Source organism: Xenia sp. Carnegie-2017, unplaced genomic scaffold (genome assembly GCF_021976095.1).
Source record: "Xenia sp. Carnegie-2017 unplaced genomic scaffold, XeniaSp_v1 HiC_scaffold_22, whole genome shotgun sequence".
NCBI classification, from domain to species: Eukaryota; Metazoa; Cnidaria; class Anthozoa; order Malacalcyonacea; family Xeniidae; genus Xenia; species Xenia sp. Carnegie-2017.
This window is the reverse complement of record NW_025813485.1, coordinates 3,163,301-3,187,668: the sequence shown is the minus strand read 5'-3', so window position 1 is coordinate 3,187,668 and position 24,368 is coordinate 3,163,301. Positions and strand designations below refer to the sequence as shown.

At 34.6% G+C, this 24,368-nt stretch overlaps 2 protein-coding genes across 4 annotated transcripts; both read right to left on the bottom strand.

The window, feature by feature from the left end:
- Window positions 1-545: 545 nt before the first annotated feature.
- On the bottom strand, window positions 546-16,106 carry LOC124446180 (WASH complex subunit 2-like). 3 transcript variants are annotated; one of them, XM_046997006.1, is made up of 34 exons: window positions 15,683-16,106; window positions 14,119-14,211; window positions 13,754-13,825; window positions 13,534-13,602; window positions 12,973-13,087; window positions 12,690-12,760; window positions 12,499-12,586; window positions 12,245-12,360; window positions 11,954-12,001; window positions 11,483-11,608; window positions 11,119-11,343; window positions 10,839-11,055; window positions 10,586-10,734; window positions 10,357-10,414; window positions 10,198-10,275; window positions 10,080-10,114; window positions 9,812-9,944; window positions 9,607-9,740; window positions 9,223-9,530; window positions 8,799-8,850; window positions 8,588-8,719; window positions 7,630-7,801; window positions 7,445-7,539; window positions 7,164-7,268; window positions 6,084-6,255; window positions 5,899-5,993; window positions 5,617-5,721; window positions 4,537-4,708; window positions 4,352-4,446; window positions 4,169-4,282; window positions 3,737-3,865; window positions 2,038-3,360; window positions 1,622-1,769; window positions 546-1,122 (listed from the first exon to the last, which is right to left on the bottom strand). In XM_046997006.1, the coding sequence occupies exons 1-34, from the start codon at window positions 15,896-15,898 to the stop codon at window positions 983-985; spliced, it is 5,400 nt and encodes a 1,799-aa protein (XP_046852962.1). In that variant the 5' UTR covers window positions 15,899-16,106; the 3' UTR covers window positions 546-982. The 3 variants fall into 3 exon arrangements, with proteins under 3 accessions (XP_046852962.1, XP_046852963.1, XP_046852964.1); XM_046997007.1 differs by having other exon boundaries at window positions 5,617-5,679; XM_046997008.1 differs by having other exon boundaries at window positions 7,164-7,226.
- Window positions 16,107-19,148: 3,042 nt separating this feature from the next.
- LOC124446978 lies at window positions 19,149-19,946 on the bottom strand. The gene has a single exon (XM_046997872.1). The coding sequence runs from the start codon at window positions 19,944-19,946 to the stop codon at window positions 19,149-19,151; it is 798 nt and encodes a 265-aa protein (XP_046853828.1).
- Window positions 19,947-24,368: the final 4,422 nt, after the last annotated feature.

The window sequence follows — 24,368 nt, the reverse complement described above, 5'->3', positions numbered from 1 at the left end:
CACTTAGGAAAAGGGAGAGCTTAACCTGCAATAAAAACGAACCCAATTCTGTGGACCTTCATGACAAGTAAATTTATGAGTAAAATAAGTATGCATGCTGAGTACGCTAGTTTAAACTAAACTTAGCATCTTGATAAATGTTTGCATTCACTTTGAATATTTCATCGGCACTTTAACACTTAAAACTGATGTTTACGTAAAGCAAACTTTTGTTACAATTCACCACGATGTTCATCGATTAAACAATAACACGGTTTAAATCATAATTGTCAAACTATATCATTGTCGACTGTCTTTTGTGGCTGCTAAATCCATTGCAAGCCGACAACTTTATAAAGTATAAAAAATATCAACTCCTAAGAGATTGTCTATCTACAACTCAATATTTGAGAAACAGAGACCAGACAATTTTCAAATAGTAATATTTCAAATTTAATATCAGAATGATAAAACCCTAATTGAGGAACATTTTCACGAATATTGAGTTTAAAATGGACCTTCCTTGGTCAAAAAGTTTCATGCATTGTTACCCAATGATGCGAATGTAAGTTTGAACTTTTATTGAAATTAAATTGTCAGAGCTTGAAAATCGTACGAACCAGAATCTCGAATAGGTATATAAGGTTAAGTAATTAGTTTATTTATGTCACGATGACCATGATTTGATTGTGTAATAGTCAATCACAAATAAGAAACAAACAACTATATGAAGAAAAAAGTAGCCAAAGTATGTAGGTCTATAAATAACATGAGTTCTTCTCTACACTAGCATGCTCAGAAGTGTCCTTATTAATCAAAAATATAGTAGTAAAAGAAATGAGAAAAGCTGACAATAAAAGCATAGGATAGACGTGTTTATCAATAATTTCCAATACCTGGTACACGTGACCAATAAAATCACATTACCTAATGACATTGTCAATTGAAGCAATAAATATGCTAGAATCATACCTACTAATAAAGCATGTAGGTGACAATCACGTTAATTTGCATTTAGTGGATCTTTAAAAATATCAGGTGAATCGTCATCAAAAATTGACGTTTTATTCTTTGCTTTCTTTTTTCCCTTAACTTTTTTGTTCGTTTTTGATGTCGGCGGCTCATTGTTAATTGGCATTACATCTGCAAAGAAAAGTACAAAACTCAAAATTACATGCTAATTCAGAAGATAGTCATTTCAACACCTTTCGTTAGTTTTTAGAGTTGCCTCTGAGTGTAAAAAAATCGCCGAAATCTTTAGTTTTTAACAAACCATCTGGAAGTAATAAATACATCATTTGCAATGTACACAAGCGTAAAGTTTTCTCGAAGACAGTATTAAATAATTTGTTCAAAACAGGGTAGATTTCCTACATTCGACCAAGTGAGAATAAATAGTTTATCGAATCGTTACATCCAATCGTAAAATCACATGTAAATCGAAAAGTGTAACACGCGTGTCTTATGTGTTATTAAGGGAATTGTTTCATAACATTAAGGAGCCGATAAAACGTAGAGTCAATTCGATATTTTAAACATACAAAAGCTCGCAATAATTAACTTTTCAGTGGCTAACGTGATTGCACTGTTACAATCCCAACATGAAGACCTTTCACAAACGTCTTAATATATAGTAAAATACCTTGCCCGTCATCAAAAATATTCGGTATAGTAGTTTTCTTCTTTTTCTTATTGGCCTTTTTAGGAATGCCGTCAAGTAATGATTCATTATCCGCAAAGGAGTCCTCGTTTTCATTCATTTTTCTCTCTTCTTCAATTTTACTTTTTCCCTATATACGTAGCAGAAATCAAAAAATATACGCGTAATTGTTTGAAATCATTTCTATTAAGAAATTTGCTAATCTACGTTTTTGTTGATGTTTACGATTTATTAACTAAATTGAAGCAAAAGTAGAGCAATAACGGAAGTTTCCTAAATAATCGTGCCACTAAACAAACGCGTATTACCTACTAGGATACTGGACACTCGGCATAAAAATTTGAGCGCAACTATCAAAGTTAAGTGACAAGAAGTAAGATTGTTTAATTATCACTTACCTTGGCAATCTTTTCCCCGTCATCATTTGCACTTATGTGTTCTTTTACTTTTTCTTCATCTATCTTTTCTTTGGATTTTGAAGTAAAAATATCAGCGTTGTAACTATCGCTGAACAAATCATCTTTAACAGTTCTACTTTTTTTCGGTTTTTCGTTGAAGTCTCCAGAAACACTTATTTCGTGATCAAAATCCAAAAGAGGAGGTGGAGATGACAGAGGACCCTTGTTGGATTTGAAAAGATCATCTTCATCATCATCATCATCTTTCTTGGCGAAAGCGCTTGATGTACTAACAGATGATTTATCCTCTTTGTCATCACTCTGAAACGGTACATTGCCCTCCATCTTGTCGTTTGTAATGGATATACGAGTCGTATTCTCAGAATTATTATCCTTTGCTGACTTATCAAGTATTTTTCTACCTTCAACAAAAAGTTCGCCATCTTGTTTAACGGTTTGATTGAAACCTGAGAAAAGAGGATCAAAACCGACATTTTCATCTTCCTGTAAAAATTGAGAAGATTTTGACTTTTGAGATCCTTTGTTTTCAGGTAACTGACTAAACAAGTTCTTTTTAGCGAGAGCATTTTTGTTCACGTCACTTTCAGAGTTAGAAAATAGATCTTCATGTCTTTGACTACCAAACAACGAATCGCTGCGAGTGGAGTTAGACTTCCAATTTCGCGGAAAGTTGCTTTTGCCTGGAATACTTTTTGTAGAGACTGTTTCAGAATTGTTATTCCCCAAAGGAACATCCTCTTCATTATCGTTCAAAAGACCGCTAAAAATATCATTATTAGGTTTTTGGTTCACAGATATTGCTGAGGTAACCTGATTACCAAGATTCTTTGATTTGGATAAACTATCATTTTTTAGGGACGCGTCGAAAAGTTCATCTTTCAAAGAAGCATTAAATACATCCTTTGTGACCTTTTCATCTCGAGATTTAGAAGATGATGACTCATTATCTTTATTTTGCTTCATTCCATCAACAGAATTCACAGAATCTTCAAATGTAGATGTATCTGAGACCATTGAATTATGGATAAAGAGGGGATCAAACTTTGGTCCACGAGACTGAGTGATATTTGGTTTTTCATTACGTTTAAAAGGTTTCTGATACGAACTACTACTAAAATGATCACCAGAATCACTGAAATGGGACGTATGACCAGACTTTCTTGCAGGTACACGTTCGTAGGAAGTAGATCCATCAATCAAATTTGATCCAAATAATAAAGTATCATCCATGCTATCTCTAGCAGCTTTTTGCCTAGCTTGACGGGTTGGAGGCCGTCTCTTGCCACGCAATCGAGCACGTTCCTATGAAAGCAATAATTTTTAAAAAATTTCAAATACATCGCTTCTGTGAAAACGGTAATTAAACATGTAGCTCATAATCTAGCACACTTGTCTTCATAAAAATCTTTTGGTTGCATTCGGTAATTTTAGTGAGAAACCAGGACATTTGCTCAAATAACCAAGAGCATACTTTTTAAAGGCTGTTTCTCAAATACTCGTTCGAGTCGACTCAATTGAGTCTTTTCGGTCGTTTCAATAGAGCTCTGTTCAATCGGCTTGCATTCTAAGGAGAGCTGAAGTGACTTAAATGACTATTTGAGAACAAACTTATATACACAACAAGCTAAGAGTTAACTGCACATGTTTTTCATTGAATCAATTGGAAATAAAAACAAACCTTGTTAGTTGATTCAAGTGTCTGCATCAATGCAGGTTCATCAAAATTTGCCTCTGCGGTATGTTTTGGTTTTCTCGAGGGTGGTGTGCCTCCTGGCAACATTGTGGCTGGATTGAATGTCATTTTTTTCTATTGGACAGATAATAATATAAAAATATTGCAGTTTCATAGCTAGAAAGCAGCAATTGAAAATGCTAATCTGCAGTTAAGTTATAAAACCTCTGCATTAGAAGATATTGAGGAGCTTGAAGACATGAAGGTGGTGTAAAGCTGGAGACATGGCAGGCTTAACGAGAAGACATTTGGGGGTAAACGAGAAGACATTTGGGGGTTAACCAAGAGAAATTTGGGGCTTAACCAGAAGACACTTGAAGGGGGGGGGGTAAGCTGGGAGACTGTATAGAGGGACACAAATAAGAATCATAATAATACCTGCAACTTAGCAACATTGCTAGTTTTTTCAATGGATGATGACAAAGATAAACTCTTCTGGGTTGCAGTTGTTTCTTCCAATGGGGATGACAACACAGACGTACGAGAAAGATGCTAAATTTGATGTAAAGATTTTGTGAAGTGCACAGTTATAGCGTGTTATAAAGAAAATTACATACTAACATTATTATCCTGTTTAACAGGTTTAGTGTTCGATGGTACAACAGGTTTAGATTTACTTGCAAATAAATCATCCTCATCTCCAAACAAATCGTCATCTACATGAAAACAAATATTTGAAGTAAATATCAAGCACAACATACGTTAACATCACTACTTAAAGGTAGTTTTCATGTCGTTAATCATACCATGTTTTGTTTTTAAGGATTTTTTTCCAGCAAATATATCTGTTCCTCCAAACAATGGTACAGCACCAGGTAAAAATTTACGACTTGGTTTGCCAGTATCTACATCATCTTTCTGTTCAGATGTAGTCGTTTCTACTACGTTTTTCTTTGTTGATAGCACAGCTATATTATCCTTGAAAATATAGAAATGTTTTTAGCAGAAATAAAAGAGTCTATGATTGAACTTTAATGTAACTCACAATGAAGCTAAAGGCAATGCTATGCACAATTTGATTATGTTGCGTAATAGTACGTAAGTAAAATAGTGAACTACTTTAAATACTAAAATTAATACGGGTTTATCTATCATGTATAGGAATCTTTCTTTATTGACAATAAGGGTTCCAAAGATAGTGCAAAGTTTCATACAAACACCGCTTTTTTAACTCCTAATTTAAATCAATCTTAACTACTCCATTAACGCCGATTTAATTTTGACTCTTGTAGCATGAGGTGTTGTATCTATTGTCTTAATTGCAAATAAGAAAATTTTAAATGAAACTATGCTCTGCTTTCATCAATTTTTTCAAAGCAGTAATGATGAATATGGAATTGTTTAACCATGTTGACAAAGACAAACAACCAACCAATATATACGAGTAAAAACTAGGGCATGCGCAGTCGACTAAGGAAACAGTTGGAGTTTATAGTTATGGTCCTAACCATACCTAAGAAAGTTTACAAATATAATCTGATGTGTGACTGATGTGAATTTTCACCACTCATTACAATGGTGTAAAGTATCTTAACACTAATAAAGGCGAAACAAAGATACAATATCATCGCGTTACTACCTTTTTTGCCCAAGTCATATTTTTCAACTTTAGGATTTTTGCATAAAACTACTATTTTGCATTTAGTGTGTTCTGTATTTATTGTCGAGGTCAATTGACCAATCAAAACGACCCAATAAATGTTCGATATATTTTGTTCAATAAAAGTTTTACTGTTTTCAAAAGTATATTGATTCTTTTCTTCTTTACAAAATTCCCAATAATTACTTAGGCATAAAAGTTAATTAAGTGATGATATACTACATACTTCAGACTTTTCTTCGCCACTAAATAAATCTTCATCGGTTCTAATGACATCCTTAGGTGTTTCCTTAGAAGGTAACGCATCATCAAAGTTATCTTTTAAGTCATTCTACACGACAAAATAGTATTTACTTTTTGTAATGGTGTTCAGTTACTTAAATGACAGCAGAGTGAGATTCGTGGGAGAAAGTTTTCAGAGAAAAAGAAAATCACAAACAGAGAATTTGCAACGAATAATGCACATCTTTTGTATCTTGGCTTTGACTTAAGCAAATGATATACTAACATCATTATCCTGTTTAACAGGTTTAGTGTTCGATGGTACAACAGGTTTAGATTTACTTGCAAATAAATCATCCTCATCTCCAAACAAATCGTCATCTACATGAAAACAAATATTTGAAGTATATATCAAGCACAAAACACGTTAACATCACTACTTTAAGGTAGTTTTCATGTCGTTAATCATACCATGTTTTGTTTTTAAGGATTTTTTTCCAGCAAATATATCTGTTCCTCCAAACAATGGTACAGCACCAGGTAAAAATTTACGACTTGGTTTGCCAGTGTCTACATCATCTTTCTGTTCAGATGTACTTGTTTCTACTACGTTTTTCTTTGTTGATAGCACAGCTATATTATCCTTGAAAATATGGAAATGTTTTTAGCAGAAATAAAAGGGTCTATGATTGAACTTTAATGTAACTCACAATGAAGCTAAAGGCAATGCTATGCACAATTTGATTTTGTTGCGTAATAGTACGTAAGTAAAATAGTGAACTACTTTAAATACGAAAATTAATACGGGTTTATCTATCATGTATAGGAATCTTTCTTTATTGACAATAATAGTTCCAAAGATAGTGCAAAGTTTCATACAAACACCGCTTTTTTAACTCCTAATTTAAATCAATCTTAACTACTCCATAAACGCCGATTTAATTTTGACTCTTGTAGCATGAGGTGTTGTATCTATCGTCTTAATTGCAAATAAGAAAATTTTAAATGAAACTATGCTCTGCTTTCATCAATTTTTTCAAAGCAGTAATGATGAATATGGAATTGTTTAACCATGCTGACGAAGACAAACAACCAACCAATATATACGACTAAAAACTAGGGCATGCGCAGTCGACTAAGGAAACAGTTGGAGTTTATAGTTATGGTCGTAACCATACCTAAGAAAGTTTACAAATATAATCTGATGTGTGACTGATGTGAATTTTCACCACTCATTACAATGGTGTAAAGTATCTTAACACTAATAAAGGCAAAACAAAGATACAATATCATCGCGTTACTACCTTTTTTGCCCAAGTCATATTTTTCAACTTTAGGATTTTTGCATAAAACTACTATTTTGCATTTAGTGTGTTCTGTATTTATTGTCGAGGTCAATTGACCAATCAAAACGACCCAATAAATGTTCGATATATTTTGTTCAATAAAAGTTTCACTGTTTTCAAAAGTATATTGATTCTTTTCTTCTTTACAAAACTCCCAATAATTACTTAGGCATAAAAGTTAATTACGTGATGATATACTACATACTTCAGACTTTTCTTCGCCACTAACTAAATCTTCATCCGTTCTAATGACATCCTTAGGTGTTTCCTTAGAAGGTAACGCATCGTCAAAGTTATCTTTTAAGTCATTCTACACGACAAAAATAGTATTTACTTTTTGTAATGGTGTTCAGTTACTTAAATGACAGCAGAGTAAGATTCGTGGGAGAAAGTTTTCAGAGAAAGAAAATCACAAACAGAGAATTTGCAACGAATAATGCACATCTTTTGTATCTTGGCTTTGACTTAAGCAAATGATATACTAACATCATTATCCTGTTTAACAGGTTTAGTGTTTGATGGTACAACAGGTTTAGATTTACTTGCAAATAAATCATCCTCATCTCCAAACAAATCGTCATCTACATGAAAACAAATATTTGAAGTATATATCAAGCACAAAACACGTTAACATCACTACTTTAAGGTAGTTTTCATGTCGTTAATCATACCGTGTTTTGTTTTTAAGGATTTTTTTCCAGCAAATATATCTGTTCCTCCAAACAATGGTACAGCACCAGGTAAAAATTTACGACTTGGTTTGCCAGTATCTACATCATCTTTCTGTTCAGATGTACTTGTTTCTACTACGTTTTTTTTTGTTGATGGCACAGCTATATTATCCTTGAATATATGGAAATGTCTTTAGCAGAAATAAAAGAGTTTATGATTGTATATGAACTATAATGTAATATGTTGAACAAAGAATCGAAGGTGCAAAGTTAAAAAATAACCAGCCTTTTAACTGGTAATTTGAATCAACCATATAAAAAATTTCATACATTTCTTTCATTTCTCCATTAAACCCGATTAAATTTTCATTTACGTATGTATCAGTAAACGAACATAACTGACTTCATGAAGAAAAAGTGTTTTTTTTATAAAATCTATCACAATGTTTAGTTTAAACAACCACTTGTTTTCCATGGGTAGGAATGTAAGGAATATGGGTAGGAATGTAAGGAATTTTGTTCCACGCTGCAATATCTATGGTTGTGTGTTGGCTATTTTACTTTTACGCATGGCAAAGATCGACAACGATCATTGAACGAGTTTGAAAATGCATTTGTTGAAACAAGCTCAAGAAGACATACATGACACATGCCTATAATATAGAAATAAAAACTTGCACAGTCTACTGGACCAACTAACAAACAACTGGAACTTCCTTGCGCTGCTTCGGGAGTAACCAGTCGTACTCGCAGTCTTTGCTTAATTTTGCTTAGTACTACAAAGGTGCATACAGGTCTTTTGTATCACATAGTAAGACTAACAGGGCATCAAATAAAGTTGCATTAAATTGGATTTAAAAGGATTGTACTTAAAAAAAATTTAGCACAAAAACAAGCCAAAAAACACACTTCGAAATAATGTAATAAAATTGATACATCTCTACGTTGCTCATATTACCTTAGAATGCGCATTTGGGGGGCTGAATATTCCATCTTCGTCACTGTCTTCTTCATCCTCATCTTCATCGTCAAATAAACTGATCGATGTAGCTTTGGATGTCGTTTTACGAGCTTCAACACCTTTCAGCGGCTGCGCAAATAATCAAAATGTTTCACTCTTGCGTTTACTAGTTTCGGTTGTAAAATCAATCTAACTTCAGGTTGAATACCTTATTTGCAGATGACTCAACTTTCGATGTTATTTTGGAATTTTTTGTAGAACTGTGGAAAATGTAGATTAAGTAAAGCAGTCAAATCTCCAAATGCTTTTTAAAAAAAGGTATTGAATAAAAACTGACCACCTTTGAAATATTCGCAAAAGGTGGAAATACGAAGTTCAGTCAAACAAGATATAAATGATAATGCGAATATTTAATACTTTCATAGAATATGTTGTGTTTTTGCAGTTCTGCGCTCTGTTATATAATTTTTGGGGATTTGACAGAATATTTTTAAAATGTTAAGTATCTAACTTGGGATCCATCGCTTCTTATCCATTAATCACAATATACATCATGGAAAATTTTGTTATTAATAAGCACAGGACTGCCAAAAAACGGCTGTCATTCAAATTAAACTGGATCAATAACTTACCCAAGTTCCTCTTTAGAAGAAGTTGTAAAAAGATCGTCTACATCATCTTCATCATCCTCGTTGTCATCAAACAACCTACTATGGTTGATTTTTTGATTACTTCGAACAGGAGGTATAATGGAAGAAACCGCTGACCGTTGCGAACTATACGACTCAGTCTTGTCATCGAAATCATCATCAAATAAGCCATTTGACGGTTTTGCCGGCTTCAAATTTGATACAGATTTAGGCGTAACATCTGGTTTTGATGAGTCAAACATTGGGTCTGGTGATCCAATGCCAAAAATAGATTGAGCACCAACAGGTATCTATGTTAACGATGAAATAAGTGAACAAAAACGTAGGATCAGCCCGTTAATAAAACAATCACGTGTTTCCAAATACCTTTTTCTTTGGTACTTTTGATTCAGATTGCTTTTTATCAGCATTTTTTACACCAAACAAACCACCGACGTCCTCCTCGTCGTCAACTTCTTCATCAGCTCCAAAAAGATCAACAGATTTCTTCGTTTTTACAACTATAGAGGTAAAATAAAGCACCCTACATAAAGTAAAGTTTTGGTGTAACCCAGGAACGGTTGATTCTTACCAACTGCAGGTTTTCTAGGAGAAACAGAGGATTGACTTGATGTCAACGTATCTTCATCTTCATCCGAAAACAAACTACCTCCAGTCGCTTCTTGTTTAACAACAACATGTTTTTTTTCAATTTGGTGTTCATGCTAATAAAGAGAAGGTGCAGTTGCCATGATATATAGAATGCATATAGTGAGAAACAACACATTCCAATTGTTATATTGCCACAAAATGCGTAAAATGTGGTAATATGACAAATACAAACGTAACTGTAAACTAACCGATTGAATTGGTATATGGCCGAATGGTCCATGATCTAAAAGTGAGAAAATCGTTGAATACAATCACATTAAAATGATGGAAATTACACAATGTTTCATTAGATGAACTTTACTGTACCTCCAAAAATTGAAACGGCTCCAGGAGGTAATTTTTTCCCACTAGCTGTACGAGGAGAGTTGCTTTCTTTGACAATTTCTAAAACAATATTTACCACAATAATCAACAACTCGTCATTCGTACAAAAAACATCATTTTCATGAAACAAAGTCCACATACTCTCCTCGGTTTCATGTTGTTCATCCACCTGACTTGGTGATATTTCAACTGTATCGTCCTTTATGGGGCAATGTTAAGAATTGAAATAAGTTAAGAAATTGAAAAATAAGTTATAAGAAAAGCAGTGGTTCATAAAATGATTCCAGAAGGAAAAATGAACTTGAGTTCTAAAAATTATCCATTTATGGTATACGCTTAACTTAAAAGTTATAAAAAATACAAGAACTACCTTAAAAGAAGTCTGATCATTATCCTCTTCTTCAACATCATCAAACAAACCAACTCCACCACTATACCTTCCTCCTTTCTTACTAAATGGACTGTTGGCGCCAAACAGTCCATCTTCTGGACTAACAGGATCACCGAAAAGGTTTTCATCTAAAAAACATCATTGATAACATTATTTTGATTGCGTAGATATTTACTAAAAAATAAATAACTACAACATATAAACCATGAAAATTTTAGCACACGTGATTTACCATTGTTTTTGAAGGTTGCCTTTGTTTCCTTGTGAAGACTCTTTGAGCTAGTATCGCTGACTTGACTGTCACTTCGTATTCTTTTCTTTTCACGCTTATGTTTTGATTTACTGTTTCTTGATTTACTTTGTACAGTTGATGTTGTATCGATAGAGCTAGTAAACAAATCATCATCATCTTCTTCAATAATTCCACTTACGATTGACGATTTTGCGCTCTAAAAAAGATAAAACAGATTCTTAAAAATTTCGTAATACTAACTTCACAGCATCCGACCTACTTTTTCAAGGCTATCCGTTTTTGGCTTGTCCTTTTTCTTTTTCTTTTTTGTAGAATGAGATGACGAAGAGGACACCAGGTCTTCTTTTATATCATGTATATCTTTCTGTTCTTCACTTTCATCCCAGTCATTATCTGCATGTTCATCGTCGGTATCTTTGGGTTTGTTTATTTTTCCCGCCAGTTTTGCAGCTAATTCTGAGGTAAAGTCCAGCGGCTTGTTTGACTAAATGAGAGTTAACGTCCAAAATTTTGATATTTTTCTTGATAAAGTATCCAAAAATTGCATCCGAATCAGGAGATTCTCACAAAATATTGTTATCACACACATAAATAAGACTTTTTAATAAAAAACAGATGTTTACATTTTCTTTAGAACTCTTAACTGGATCCACATTATCTTTATTCTCGCTGCTTTGAGATACAATTGCCTTGGGAACAGTGCCACTAGAAGAGAATAGGTCGCCATCTGATTCTTCTGATAAATCCTCCTGCAATCACACAAAGACCCAATAATCATCAGCCAACAACAATCAAGCACTTACTTATTTTGGTCAGGAAAGTATCTACATAAATTTTTAAGATGTGACGGAGGCAAAATATTTTTGTGGTATAATTTATTGCGAATGATGGAACATATCAGATATTGGAATAAAAATGCTTCCCACAAATTGCAAAGACAAAAGAACACTTCTAAAACAAAATATAATGCTATTTGTTTGCATTTTTCACATTGAATCAGACAAGATGGCGCAACATGCTGTCAATACATGTCACCAGCTATTCAAATTGCTTTACTTAATCAAATTTACTGCTTTGTCTCCAGTTTTACTTACACTGTCCTCATTGTCTTCTTCACTTTTGGTGGCTGTTGAAGAAGATTCCTAAAGAAAGCATATTATTAAAAAAATACAAACAAATGCTCGTTGAAGCATTTTGGACAAAAGAATCATTATTACGTATCTGTTTCACAAAATGTTGACAAATTTTCCATTGTAAATGATGTACAAAAACTTATCCACTAATCAAATCCAATGAAATTTGGAAATTGATTGCCTGTCACAAGAAATCCAAGCTGCTTTAAGAGCAGCATAATTCAGTAAAGAAAGAAGTGAACAAAATATAACCTCATCTGATTCTGATACACTGACAGTTTCACTTTCTGACGTTTCATCGTCATCTGAACTTTTTTCTGTTTCACTTTCTTCACCAACTTCTTCATCACTGACCACCTCATCTTCATCTACAAAATTGTGGGAAAAAAACTTTAAGATTTATTTATCAGAAAACTTTAAGATTTATTTATCAGAAAACTTTAATCATAGTTGCAGCAGCATTTGAGCACATAGATAAACCAGAAACATAAAATGGAAAGATTTACCATCAGACTCTCCCAAACCAACAAGATCATCGGTATCAAATTCCGGTGAGCCAATAAAAAAGGGTAACCGACGATTGGCATAAACATCCTAAAAAATAACAAAAAACCAACATTGCTAAAACTCTTTAGTTTAGGAAAGCTGTTAAATACACATAAGTGAAGTTTCTAAAATGAAAAACTGTCTTACGTACATTTAATTCAAGAATTGGTTCAGGTCTAAGATTGTCAGGCAATGCTCCTTCATCTTCATCATCTGATATCTCTAGCATAAAAAATAAAATAAAAAAATTACTGATAGTTTCCCTACTAAAATTAAGATTTTATGTGTCACAAAATTACCCTTCATACGTATTAATCTATTTGATTTCAAACTAATTAAACCAATGATCCTTTAACAATAGAGGAATACGGTACATTCTACACACAATAGAATAAATTTTCATGCATTCAACAATATTTATCATGCTTTCTTACGTTCAGGTGTTATCTCTACAGTAACAAAAGCACTATCAAGAACATTGAGTCCATATTGAATGGCTTCATTTATCTTGGGAATTACTTCTGTTTCTAGTTCCTCTCTGGTTTTCTCCTAAGAATAAAATAAAGAGGATGAATACCAACGAAGCACATAATGCAATAAAACCTGGTTTGAAATACAAAATTATCAAAGTTTAAATCTAGCATTTGCTTGCACATGCACCAAATTTCTTGAAATTTTAAAGGTTTTGCAACACAGTCAATATTTTGAGTGAGGATAATTAAACTGCTTTTTAATTTTCTGATTACTAATTTGTGTGCTTAGGACATGTTTTGAAAGACTTTGAACAATTCTCTCACTGGTAAAAAAAACTTGCATGTTTAAAAATTTCAATGCCAGCTATGCCAGACAATGTTAAACTTATAATTACTAAAACTTTAGCTCATTATGAACCTGTGCTATTCAAGAGAACTTTATCCAATGGTATAATTCTTTTGATACATAAACTACAGGTTCTACTACATTCATAATTACAAACACTTTTGCATGTAAAGCACCTTTTCTTGACCTGGAGCTTCAGATTGTTTTTCCTCTTTCTCTTTTGTTTCCTCTTCATCATAAACTCTCTAAAATTATAGAATGGGGCAATTTGGAAAGCAACTTTAGGAACTTAAACAGGAAAAAATATTTAATAGATGCCAAAACATGAGCAATTTTCTTATTATTTGTAACATGACAATTTGTAACATCAATCTGCAAAATAACAGATTCTCTTACATTTTCAATAAATTGAGTATTTGATAACATAAGAAAGTTGTTGAAAGTATTATTCACTTTAGTTGATATCCCCTGAAAACAAAAAATGGACATATGTCAAAAATTCAAACTTCTTAAAACTGTCTGTAACACAATACTATGGAAACTTGAATATCAATGTTTAAATCTACTGGTTTTAATAATATATATACAAAAACTCATTAGGTTAATCCAAATAATGATCAGATTCATCTGATGAGCCTTATTTGCCCAACAGTTTGGAGGCTATTACCCAACCCCACTGTACATGTATGCATGAATACTCCATACAATAGGTACCCTGTACACCATCAAAGTAGTAATTTAATTATCGCTGAAAAACATGCCTTAGTTTCATAAACCAGTCCATCCACTTTTTGTTCCATACGATGTGTTTGAGATAACATATTTTGTGAAAACTCTTGCAAGTACAGCAGCAACTAAAATCAAAGAAATTTTAGTCTCAACTTGATTGTCTATCAACAAAGGGGATTGTTCTATGATTTTCAGTAAGTGCAACATTTTTCCAAACTACGCAAGAAATAATGTTAATTACTTCACATAAAAGGCAAAGTAATGCAAAAAAGTTTCAAGGCTGTTACTGATATTTTGGCTTAAACTGTGATTTTGTTGACTTTAATTTACAGAGAGCAAATATCTTTACCACAGTGACTCACAATATATTACATGCTTATTTTTTATAATTGATGCACACACTTTCACACAATAACAAACAATTTAAAAATATTTATTGAAGAAGTAAACATAGAAGATGAAAAATTGGTGGAAGTGAAAAATATCTAATTATGGAGATAGCTAAAGCACTGGCTATAGCAAATAACTATAGAGGTGAAAAATATTTAGATGTTTACATATTTACAAAGTTCAGTTCAGATATATGAAATTTAATTCAACCATAATATTTGAATGGTTGCAAATTTGCCCTTATAGTAACAGGCAAAATGTGAAGTTGTTTGTGAATGCATGCAAAAAAAAAGTTAAAAGTTTAGTATTAATGAATAATTTACATTCACAAATATTAATGTATAACTATACGCATGTATACATGTATCATGATCTCTTTGTGTTCAGCCTTAAACAGTTGATTGCAACTTTGCTGTATTGGTGACAATTAGTTTATGTTCCACTGACTGTGGAACGAGAAAGGTGGAAAATGTTTTCTCACACACCCTTGGGAGCCCAATCGGTGTTGCAGGTGGTGTGGGTTATATTAAGCATATTTTGTTGTAGCATTTGCAATACTTGACCAGAGTACCACCCACCCACCCGGATGGAACACTATAGACGTATGTATATTGGTAACTAAGACTGTTGAGTTTAGGCTGCTACTCTTAGGAGCAGAGCCGCTTAGCCAATGTAATGGTAGCTGTATCAACTGTTTTTATGGATGTAATAAATGTCAAGCTTGCGGCGGATTGGCTAGAGCAGCTCCCAGTTGTGTGTGAGAAGTTATTTTTCTATTACGTTAAATGTACCATCTCAGATAAAAAATCAACCAGTATCTGACTAAATTTGAGCCAGTTACTGGATAACACCAAAATGCAACTACATAATTGGTGCACCACTATACGAAAAATTATTCACCCATTTACAGGGCCACCATTGTTATATGTTGGTAGTTGCAGATAATAAATCTTTTAAGTTACAAATACTAAAGCATAGAAATAATTCTAGAAAGCAAACAAATCATAGAGAAGTGATTGTTTGTCATCTTTTGATTTCTATTTGTAACTTATTTGTAAAAGAAAAGCAACAGAGAAGGTAAGAGAATTGCAATTGAGGAAAAGGAATAAGAGAATAGCATAAAACACGTAAAACAGTTATTTAAATACTTCAAATATTTTCAGTTTAAGTAGTTGGCCTTGCTGAATTACAAATTTCATTTCATACCCCAGCATCTGACGCAAGCGACCAATGTGTCGCTCCTTTCCGCATTTCGGCCACAGACCAAGCTCTTTCCCAAGATTTTTCATCGTTCGTCGAAGATATCTTCTTTTCACTGGAAGATGGTGATGACGGCTTTTCGCCAACGACGTCAACAGAGAGGTTGCTGTTGTTTACTAACAACGGTGGTGGTGGCGGCGCTGTAGGTATTTCGGAAGCCATTTTGTATATAAAAAGTCATGTGAGCGACGAACGCATTACTTAATTCATTGATTTTATTTTAGTCATGAATTGATCAGTGATTCGCACAGTGACTGACATGACTGACATTGACAAAATACACGCTTCGACGATGTTTTGGTCTTTTGTAATTTTATTATTTCTTTATTTGGCGCAACTTAAAAATTGACATAACGTGAACATTACCAGTCGTGACGTCGTGACTATCAAGCATTCTGAGAAAAATGGTGGGGTAATTAGGGGGGTGGGGGTGGGACTTCGTATGTTTACATAAGTGTTTAATAATCAACAATTCAACAAAGTGTAGTCTCGCTCGACTCGCTGTGTTGCTAAACAAGATGTTTCTAAATTCTAAATCACTGTTTGCATGCCACGCAAAAAGAACATGAGATTAATACTAAGGCGGGCTATAATTCATACGTGCATGTTCTATTTTATTAGTTTCTATTGAAATAAATTGTGACGAATGATTATAGCTTCCACATATGATGATTTGATTATGCAATTTTTTTGACTGCTGAATAATTCATACAATTCTCATTTAATTTTTTGCCTCAAAATAGCTCACAACGATATGCTACATTATCATTTTTAGCGCATTTTTCTAATTGGCACATTTTTACAAAGAAAGCCACAGCGGAGGAGAGAGCCAATGACATTTTCTTATCAAGACGTGCAGTTGGATTTGGAAAGAGGCTTGATAATAAAATTCCAGGAAACATTTCATTTCAAATTTAGTTAAAGGTCCGCCTACGACGACCAACAGTGAAAAGGCATTTCGAGTTTTTTAATACTTTTTCCGGAAGTCATCCCATTCAGGGGCGGATCTAGGATTTTTCAAACATCAGTCATAAAACGTCGAAGGCGCTCCGCACCTGGGGGGGTCTGAGGCATTCTCCCCTGAGAAATTTTGAATTTCAGAGCCTTGAAAATGCCATTTTCAGCGTTTTAGAGCAATACAAAATGTATTTGTGGGCATCGTTTTTGCGTAAAAACAACACATTTTGCTTACGTTTTTTTCAAAAAAAAAATGAAGTGAACAATACTTGAATGTTTGCCAAATATTTAGGCTCATTATCATGCCAAATATATGGCTCATTAGCATGTCTAGGAACGTAAAATTTATTTTACAATAATGCTATTCAAAAACAGATATAGTCTTTAAACATTTCTACCAAGTTGTCAGGCATAGACCCCCCTAGAGACCCCCATTCAAACCTCTATGTAATGAGTTAAGTTAAGTTAGAAATTTGGTATAACAAGTGACAGTTCATAGATATAGAAAAGCTCAGACTTTAAGCCATGCAAGTTTATTGTAACCCTTTACCCATCTCCACATCAGTGCCAGCAAATTCACCTTTTGAGGAAAAACTCAAAATTTTTTTCTTCCAAAGGTTAAGCAAAAATTATCAGAGTGAAAATTTGCAGTTAAGGACAGCTTAATGCCATAAATGTTTATTAGGCATTTCACTAGAATATTATCTCCGGTAAGTATATGCAAGGTGTGCTATATAGCAATCACTAGTAGCATTGTATTTGCAAATACAAACAGAATGTAACCAACATGTCTTTAATTATATAATTACATGAATGTTAAAATTGGTTCATGTGTCATGTTAGTTTTCTCAAATCTTAAACAATATGTAGTATAGCTGCAGGGGCGTAACTAGACTTGAAGTAATGGGGGGGTGTGGAGAAAATTTGCCCTGCAAAAGGGCGTTGCCCACAAAAACCCCTTAAATCATTATGGCTAGCAAATTATAATCATCTCTATTATTGCATACGTTGTTTATTAGTAAACCTTATTGAAGATTAGGTTTTTAACACATACATTATTACAAAACCTGTTTTTGAAATATAAACCTTAACCGTTTCGGACATAACAGTAAAACAATGTATATTTGTTCTCATATCAAGAGTCTTAAGTGAGAATAATCTCAACGTAGTCTTGAGATGTTGCTTTTTACTTGAATTTTAATCTGCGTTTACGGTTTTTTCTGGCTGCCCAAGATTTTAGTACTACATCCAGATGAATTGTATCTGTTAAATCCTTCTCTGTTGAGAGGACAATGAGTTCTTCCAGCCTTTCACCTTTCATTGTTGAGCGCAAATAGTTCTTGACAATTTTCATTTTGCTGAATGATCTTTCAATATCAGCCACACTTACTGGAGCAGTAAACAGAAGTTTGTAACATTTATAAACGTTTGGGAAAATTTCTTTACTTTGTAAATGAGACAGAGAAAGAATGTAAGACAGTCCACGACGCCGGAAACACTGCTTTCAAAAGTTAACAAAAATCTCAAGTTCTGCATACTGTGACATACAATCTACGCTAATTGATGGAGGAAAAAGTTCGGTGACCTTTTCAACTTGTTCAAAATTTGGTTTAGTCAGTCGAGGCTGAAGGATAACAGCTAAGGGTTTTATTTTTTCCAAACAACTTTTTATGTTATCTCTATATTCTCTGATGAGGGAATCGAGGACCTCAATCATGCATTTTCGATAGTTAGTTTTTAGTGACATAATTGCCAAAGTCTCAGGGTTGTCATCCAAACGTCTACTTAATCTTTTATTACTCTTTCTTGCAAACTCTTCCTCGGGATTAGAGCCTAGAGTCTTCGCAAACTCAACACTCGCATCTATTTGGTCATTCAATTCCGATTCATTGTGCCGTATTCTTTCCAGTGATCTAACAGTTTCATCAATCAGTTGAAGACCATCAAGGATATTGAGCTCTGGCTTCTGCATCTGTACTGTCAGGATCTTGGTCTTTCTCATGATAAACCTCATAAACATAACTGCAAAAACAAACTCAAATTTGACCATTTTCTTACAGAGCGAGGTTGCTTTGGTTCTGGTTAATGAGTTGTTGTCAATTTTTGCTTTTTCCGCTAAGGCATTTCGTATGGCTTCAAAAGATCTCCATACCGCTTCAATTGATTCACTTCTATACACCCATCTCGTCTTTGAGAGATTGCGCAATTTAAGAGCATTTTCAATTTTTTCCACATGTTCTTGCAACATAGAATCTCGTTTATAACTTCTGCTGAAAAAAACATACAGCTCTTCGAGCAAGCTATACATCTCAACAAATGTAGAGGCCTTTGAGCAATGCTCATTGAAAGGGTTTGATCTAAAAACATATAATTGAAAAATTATTTAACGCAGAGACTAGTCTTAAAAATATTTAAAAAGATATAGTTAATGCCTAAGTAATTTATACGGCAATGTTTAATGCTGTGCATTTGACACATACCTATGGCCTTGACATGGGATGTATGGAATGTTGCGTCCAACCATTTCCTGCAAATGTTGTTGAACTCCATTAAAAGTCCCAGACATTGAAGCTGTGTAGTCGTAAGACTGATACACTAACCCATCGAGGCAAATAGGTAATCGTGATTTAAGGGAATCAAGAATCTCTTTTGCTTGGCCTTCACCTGTTTTATTCCTTGTTTCTTTCATCTCCAGTATTCTCTCGTTGGGCACGTTGTTTTCGTCAACGTAGCGCACTGCCACTACGAGGCGGTCCGCATTTGAAGTGTCAGGAGACGTGTCGGCCATGACTGAGTATATTTCAGATGAAACGATATCTTTTACGATGCGATTCCTTACGTCTTCAGTCAAAAGGCTAATAAACTCATTTTGTGAAATAGGTGATAGGTATTTTACTGAATAAGGTTTCATGTTCTTGTCTGACAGCCATGACTGAAGTCTAGGGTTATGCCTGGCAACAAGATTTGATATTTGGATAAAGTTTCCCTCGTGCTTTTCATTATGCCCTCTGAAAGCTAGCTGTTGTCGTGCAAATGTTCTTGCGATGTCTAAAAGGATCTTTATGGCTTCTTGGTTTCGCAAATTGTTTTCTTCTATATGTATTCTTATTTCTCTTAACTTCTTTTCCAACATCACATCGACGTTTTTCATATTGCATGCAAAGTGTGCCAAATCACTCAAAGCAATTTTGTGGGATTCGGAAGAGAAATGCTGTTGCATCTTTCCTTTTTTATCTTTACCTACGCTTCTCATCTTATCCCATGATCGAATTATTTCCACTTAGTAATCAATTAGTTGTTTTCGATGGTATGTCAATTTTTCTACTTCCTGAACACTGCCCTGCCACTTGACGGCAATATGCCCTGCAAAAACACTGTTTTCAGCAATTGGGGGGTGTCACCCCCACCCCAACAGTTACGCCCCTGTATAACTGTCCAATGATTGAATGATCAATGATCATAAACTGAAAAACCCCAAACATTTGTTTATGATAAAGTAAATAATAGTATGGCGCCTTATGGCTACAGATTTTTTGTCCATTGAAATATATTTGCAGGAATGTAGGATTTCGCTGCCGTATAACGGCCACGATTCCCCAAGCACTAAAGAAATCATAGCTAAAAGTCCTTCGTCAACAACAATTTTAGAAGCATCGATCTGCTTACCATACGCCATATTGACATAAATCGCATCACACACTCGCATAATTGACTTTGATATATTACATTCATGCATACACTTCACTTGTCCTTTACTTACGATTTTGGATGTAAATTTCTGCTGATAAAACTCAAAACAATGTTGGCTTTCTTTTGAACATCAATGACTGAAATGTCGCTCGCGAGATCGTCTTTGCCAAGCATTTAAAATTTATCCATAAATTTCCACCCTCTTGAAAAATTCACATTTTGGACAGCAGCATTCATGTCAATATATGAATTTGTAAAGATTTCCATAAATTCCATCTGATTGTAGTTTAGTTTCTATCATGCTTATAAAATTACTATAAAACGATCAAACATTCAATTCAGACAGTGAGCTTGACCATGTTAGTTCAGTTGGCTATCAGTCGAAATCCGTCAAACCAATCACAATAAAGCAAAATTCAAATGAACCAATTGTAAGATAGCAATTGGACTCCTTATACGTCCGGCCACCCTTATTATCAGTCGAGACCATTCCAGACTGTCCACTGATCTGGCTATTGACCAATAAAATAAGCGTTTTTGACGTTCATAGACTCCTTTATCCGTCGAACCAGTCAAGCCACCCCGCTTATCAGTCGGTTATTCCAGGTCAATTAAAATTCAACTGATCTGGTTACCAACGAGATATTCATTGGATTAGTCATTAGTTTTCAATAATAAATAATGCGGGATAGTCCAGTATATTTATGGTTGAACCTTGAACTAATTCCCACAAAAGCTCACTCTTCAAAAATATCTTTCCTTTCATGTACAGAACAACATATTAAAAGTCCCACAAGATCTGAGGCCGGCAACTTCGTAAAATAATGTTTTCTGTGAAATTATGACATGAAAACGAGGCTATAAACAAGAATTACAAAATAACACTGCTTTGACCTAACGAATATCATATTTGATTATATAAATCTGCAGCGTGGCTATTAAAAATCATGTAAGTCTTCAACGACCGAAAAAAAGGAATCCTTTAGGTTACATAGTAATACAAGAGTGTCACTAAATTTACATATGGTTGATATAGTGTACTTTGATTTACAAAGACATTTCTGTCATTTCATACTTTTGTTAATCATCTTCAACATCAACACCACTGTTAGTGCAACCAGTACCTCTACATTGACCACATGCCATTGTGCAGTGAAGTCCATTTTTACGACAGGTACATCTTGCAGTTGAACAATTTGTGGTACAGTTGCATCGTATCATATTAAGCAAGTTTTCAGGAGCTGCTGGAAGATCAGTTGTTCTAGGTACGATAACATAACCACACATTTTCCAACCAAATGCATCAATCAACAATCCTTCGTCTTGACTCTGCCATTGCTTAACTTGAAGAAAGACTCTCAATGAATGATACTTGGCTGCACTAGATGTTGGGGGAAGACTTTGGGGCTCTACCATTCGGCCTTTAGTGCACACCTTCTCGTAGTACTTCCTGTGGCGCAAACTGTCTAGAGTCTCGCCTTTTTTTCCTCCATACATGCAGACCAAGGCATTTTCACCACTCTGGATAACCGTATTCATGCTGACGTTTGAAACTTCAAATGCTGATGCTTGTTCACGGAAATAGTTTGAATGCGTGAATTTCTTAAGAGGTGCTGATTTTCCAAGGCCAAAGGGCCGGGATGTCGTGTCACAACCAGCAATAGCATGAAGAAACAAAATGTTTTTACACAGAGATTCACCCAGCTCTAATCTCACTATTCTCATGTTCCATACTCTTTCCGTTCTACGTTTAGTTGTTTTCTTTGGTTCTGGACAAAAATAAATACCACATCCCTCATCCACTTTGACGTAATAGCACATTAAAACAAGAAGATCTGTATCATTTCCAACAAGAACGGTAGGAGATTTCATGGCACTTGAAACAGCTGACTTTACTATGAGAAGATCAGCGTCGCCATCGGCTTGGAGTGTAGTACAGCCATTCGAATCCAGATAATTTCGAAGAGTAGTTATAAGTCGTTTCTTATTGTGTATATTAGCCAGGAATACATCTCTTTTCATTGTTATCTTCATGTCAGCTTCGAATGACACTGTTGCCCCAACCTTTCCGGATGATCTTCGTTGTTGCGCCATGTTCTTAGTAGATGGGTTATCATAACCGTCAAAAACAATACAACTTCCTGCCCCATATTTCTGTTTTACATAGTGGCAGTACTTCTGGCACAATTCTTGAAAGGTTGCTTTCTTTGGCCATGGTACGCGATGAAGAAGAGCTCCTCCATCAATGACGAATTTGGTTTCGCCGACCGGGCCGACCTTAGCATCAGGTGACAGCATTTCCCACAATGTGTCTGCAAGATTAGACTTCTGAGGCTGTCGCAACGTTAGCGGGGAATCGAACAAGGCTGCTGGATAACTACAAAGCTCGTATTGAAATACTAAATACTAAATCATCAACGGTATTACATGCAAAGACTAACCTCTAAAACAGAAGCTGTGGATCGACATGTACTTTTACTCCGTTTATCTTTACTGATGAGCCTGCAGCAAGAGTAATGGCCTGATCTTTACGTGTAAATGTGTAGTCGCATACTTTTGTACCAGCCATCTTTGACAATATGTTTTCTCCTTTACTTCGAGCTTCATCAACATCAACGGAATCATCTGCGTTTACACCTGTCATTATATTCTTGAGAACTGATTCTTGAATAAATGGATTCTTTCCTTCTGATGCAAGCGTTTTAAGTATGAGCATGGTATCATCCATATCTCTTTTCTGTCGACTTTGGGACATATCTTTGTTTTGTTCGCTGTGTTCACAAATGATGCCAATGAGGTCTTGCATAGCTGAGCTAAGCTGGGCACATGCTGGAGTAGACAATACCCACACGACACGTTGCCGTTCGGTCATTCCACTTCCGTGGGTCAGGCCACCTGTGGTTTTAACAGTTCTCATAGGAACTTGTTCTATAATTAAATCAGTGGACAGGCCAGCCCAGTAACGTTCACTCCTTCTGACAACATGGAAACCATCTGATTTGCGCTTTTTGAGCGGTGGTTGGTCATTAAATGGCGCTGGAATTCTCATTTTTGTCCTGAAGTTTGTACTGCATAGATGATGATACATTGCGTCAGCTGCCGGTAGGTCATGCACACTTTGGATCCTTGATTTTACGGACTCGGCCCAGTCATCGCATCTCACTTTGCAAGCATTCAAGATAGTGTCTTGAATGTCCATAGTCCTAACAGTGCAAAAACACGCCCCCTTTGCGCTCTTGTTCTTGATTAATTTCATTTCCGCAAAACAAGCAATCTCTTCTGAAATCGAACTGAACTGAACTTTGTGAGCGAAGGGTTCTTGGTACGGGATGACGCTCTTCCTTCTGACGTAGCGATTTAGAAATATATGATGGATTTGTGTATCGTTTCATACATGCTATGTGAACGCTGTCACCTTCACGGACGTCAACTGTATCACCTCTTTCTTTACTAGCTCGGTTTATACCATCTATCCCTTTAGATGTTAGAGCCACCCCGTTGTTCACAATTGATTCTTTACATATTGCACAGTACTGACGCAGAATTTGATCCATCCTATAATGATTCACAAGCAAAATAGTGTTCGACAACACAAAAAAAGCCTGGTTTTATTTACTGGTTTATGCGATATTTTACAGCCCTAATGTATCTATGGCTTTGAACGCGGTATTATAATGCAAACATTGTATTTGGTAATTAGGTCGCTAATTATAGCCCCCTCTTGTTAGTTTTAACTTAAATTATTGTGACCCACAATATTGACGTATTCATTCATTGTAAAATGTAATAGCAATTAAAAATACATTCATTAACTCATTGTCTTCAAGTTATCTATTTTGCTTACCTTGAGGAGAACAAAGAAACGTCACATTTTGATGCCAATAATGAGCCAAAGTTTCAATTTGAAGTATTGAAAGGGAAGTCACATTAAATATAATAAATATCCGTCTAAACACGTGCAAAATATACGTAAACAAACGTACTT

Coding starts and splice junctions, on each gene's coding strand:
- LOC124446180 (XM_046997006.1), bottom strand. CDS start 15,898: ATGGCTTCCGAAATACCTACAGCGCCGCCACCACCACCGTTGTTAGTA. Junction 14,212..15,682: donor CGCTTGCGTCAGATGCTGGG/GTATGAAATGAA, acceptor CTTTGATTTTAG/TTGCTGCTGTACTTGCAAGA. Junction 8,720..8,798: donor TTGAGTCATCTGCAAATAAG/GTATTCAACCTG, acceptor TTATTTGCGCAG/CCGCTGAAAGGTGTTGAAGC.
- LOC124446978 (XM_046997872.1), bottom strand. CDS start 19,946: ATGAGAAGCGTAGGTAAAGATAAAAAAGGAAAGATGCAACAGCATTTC.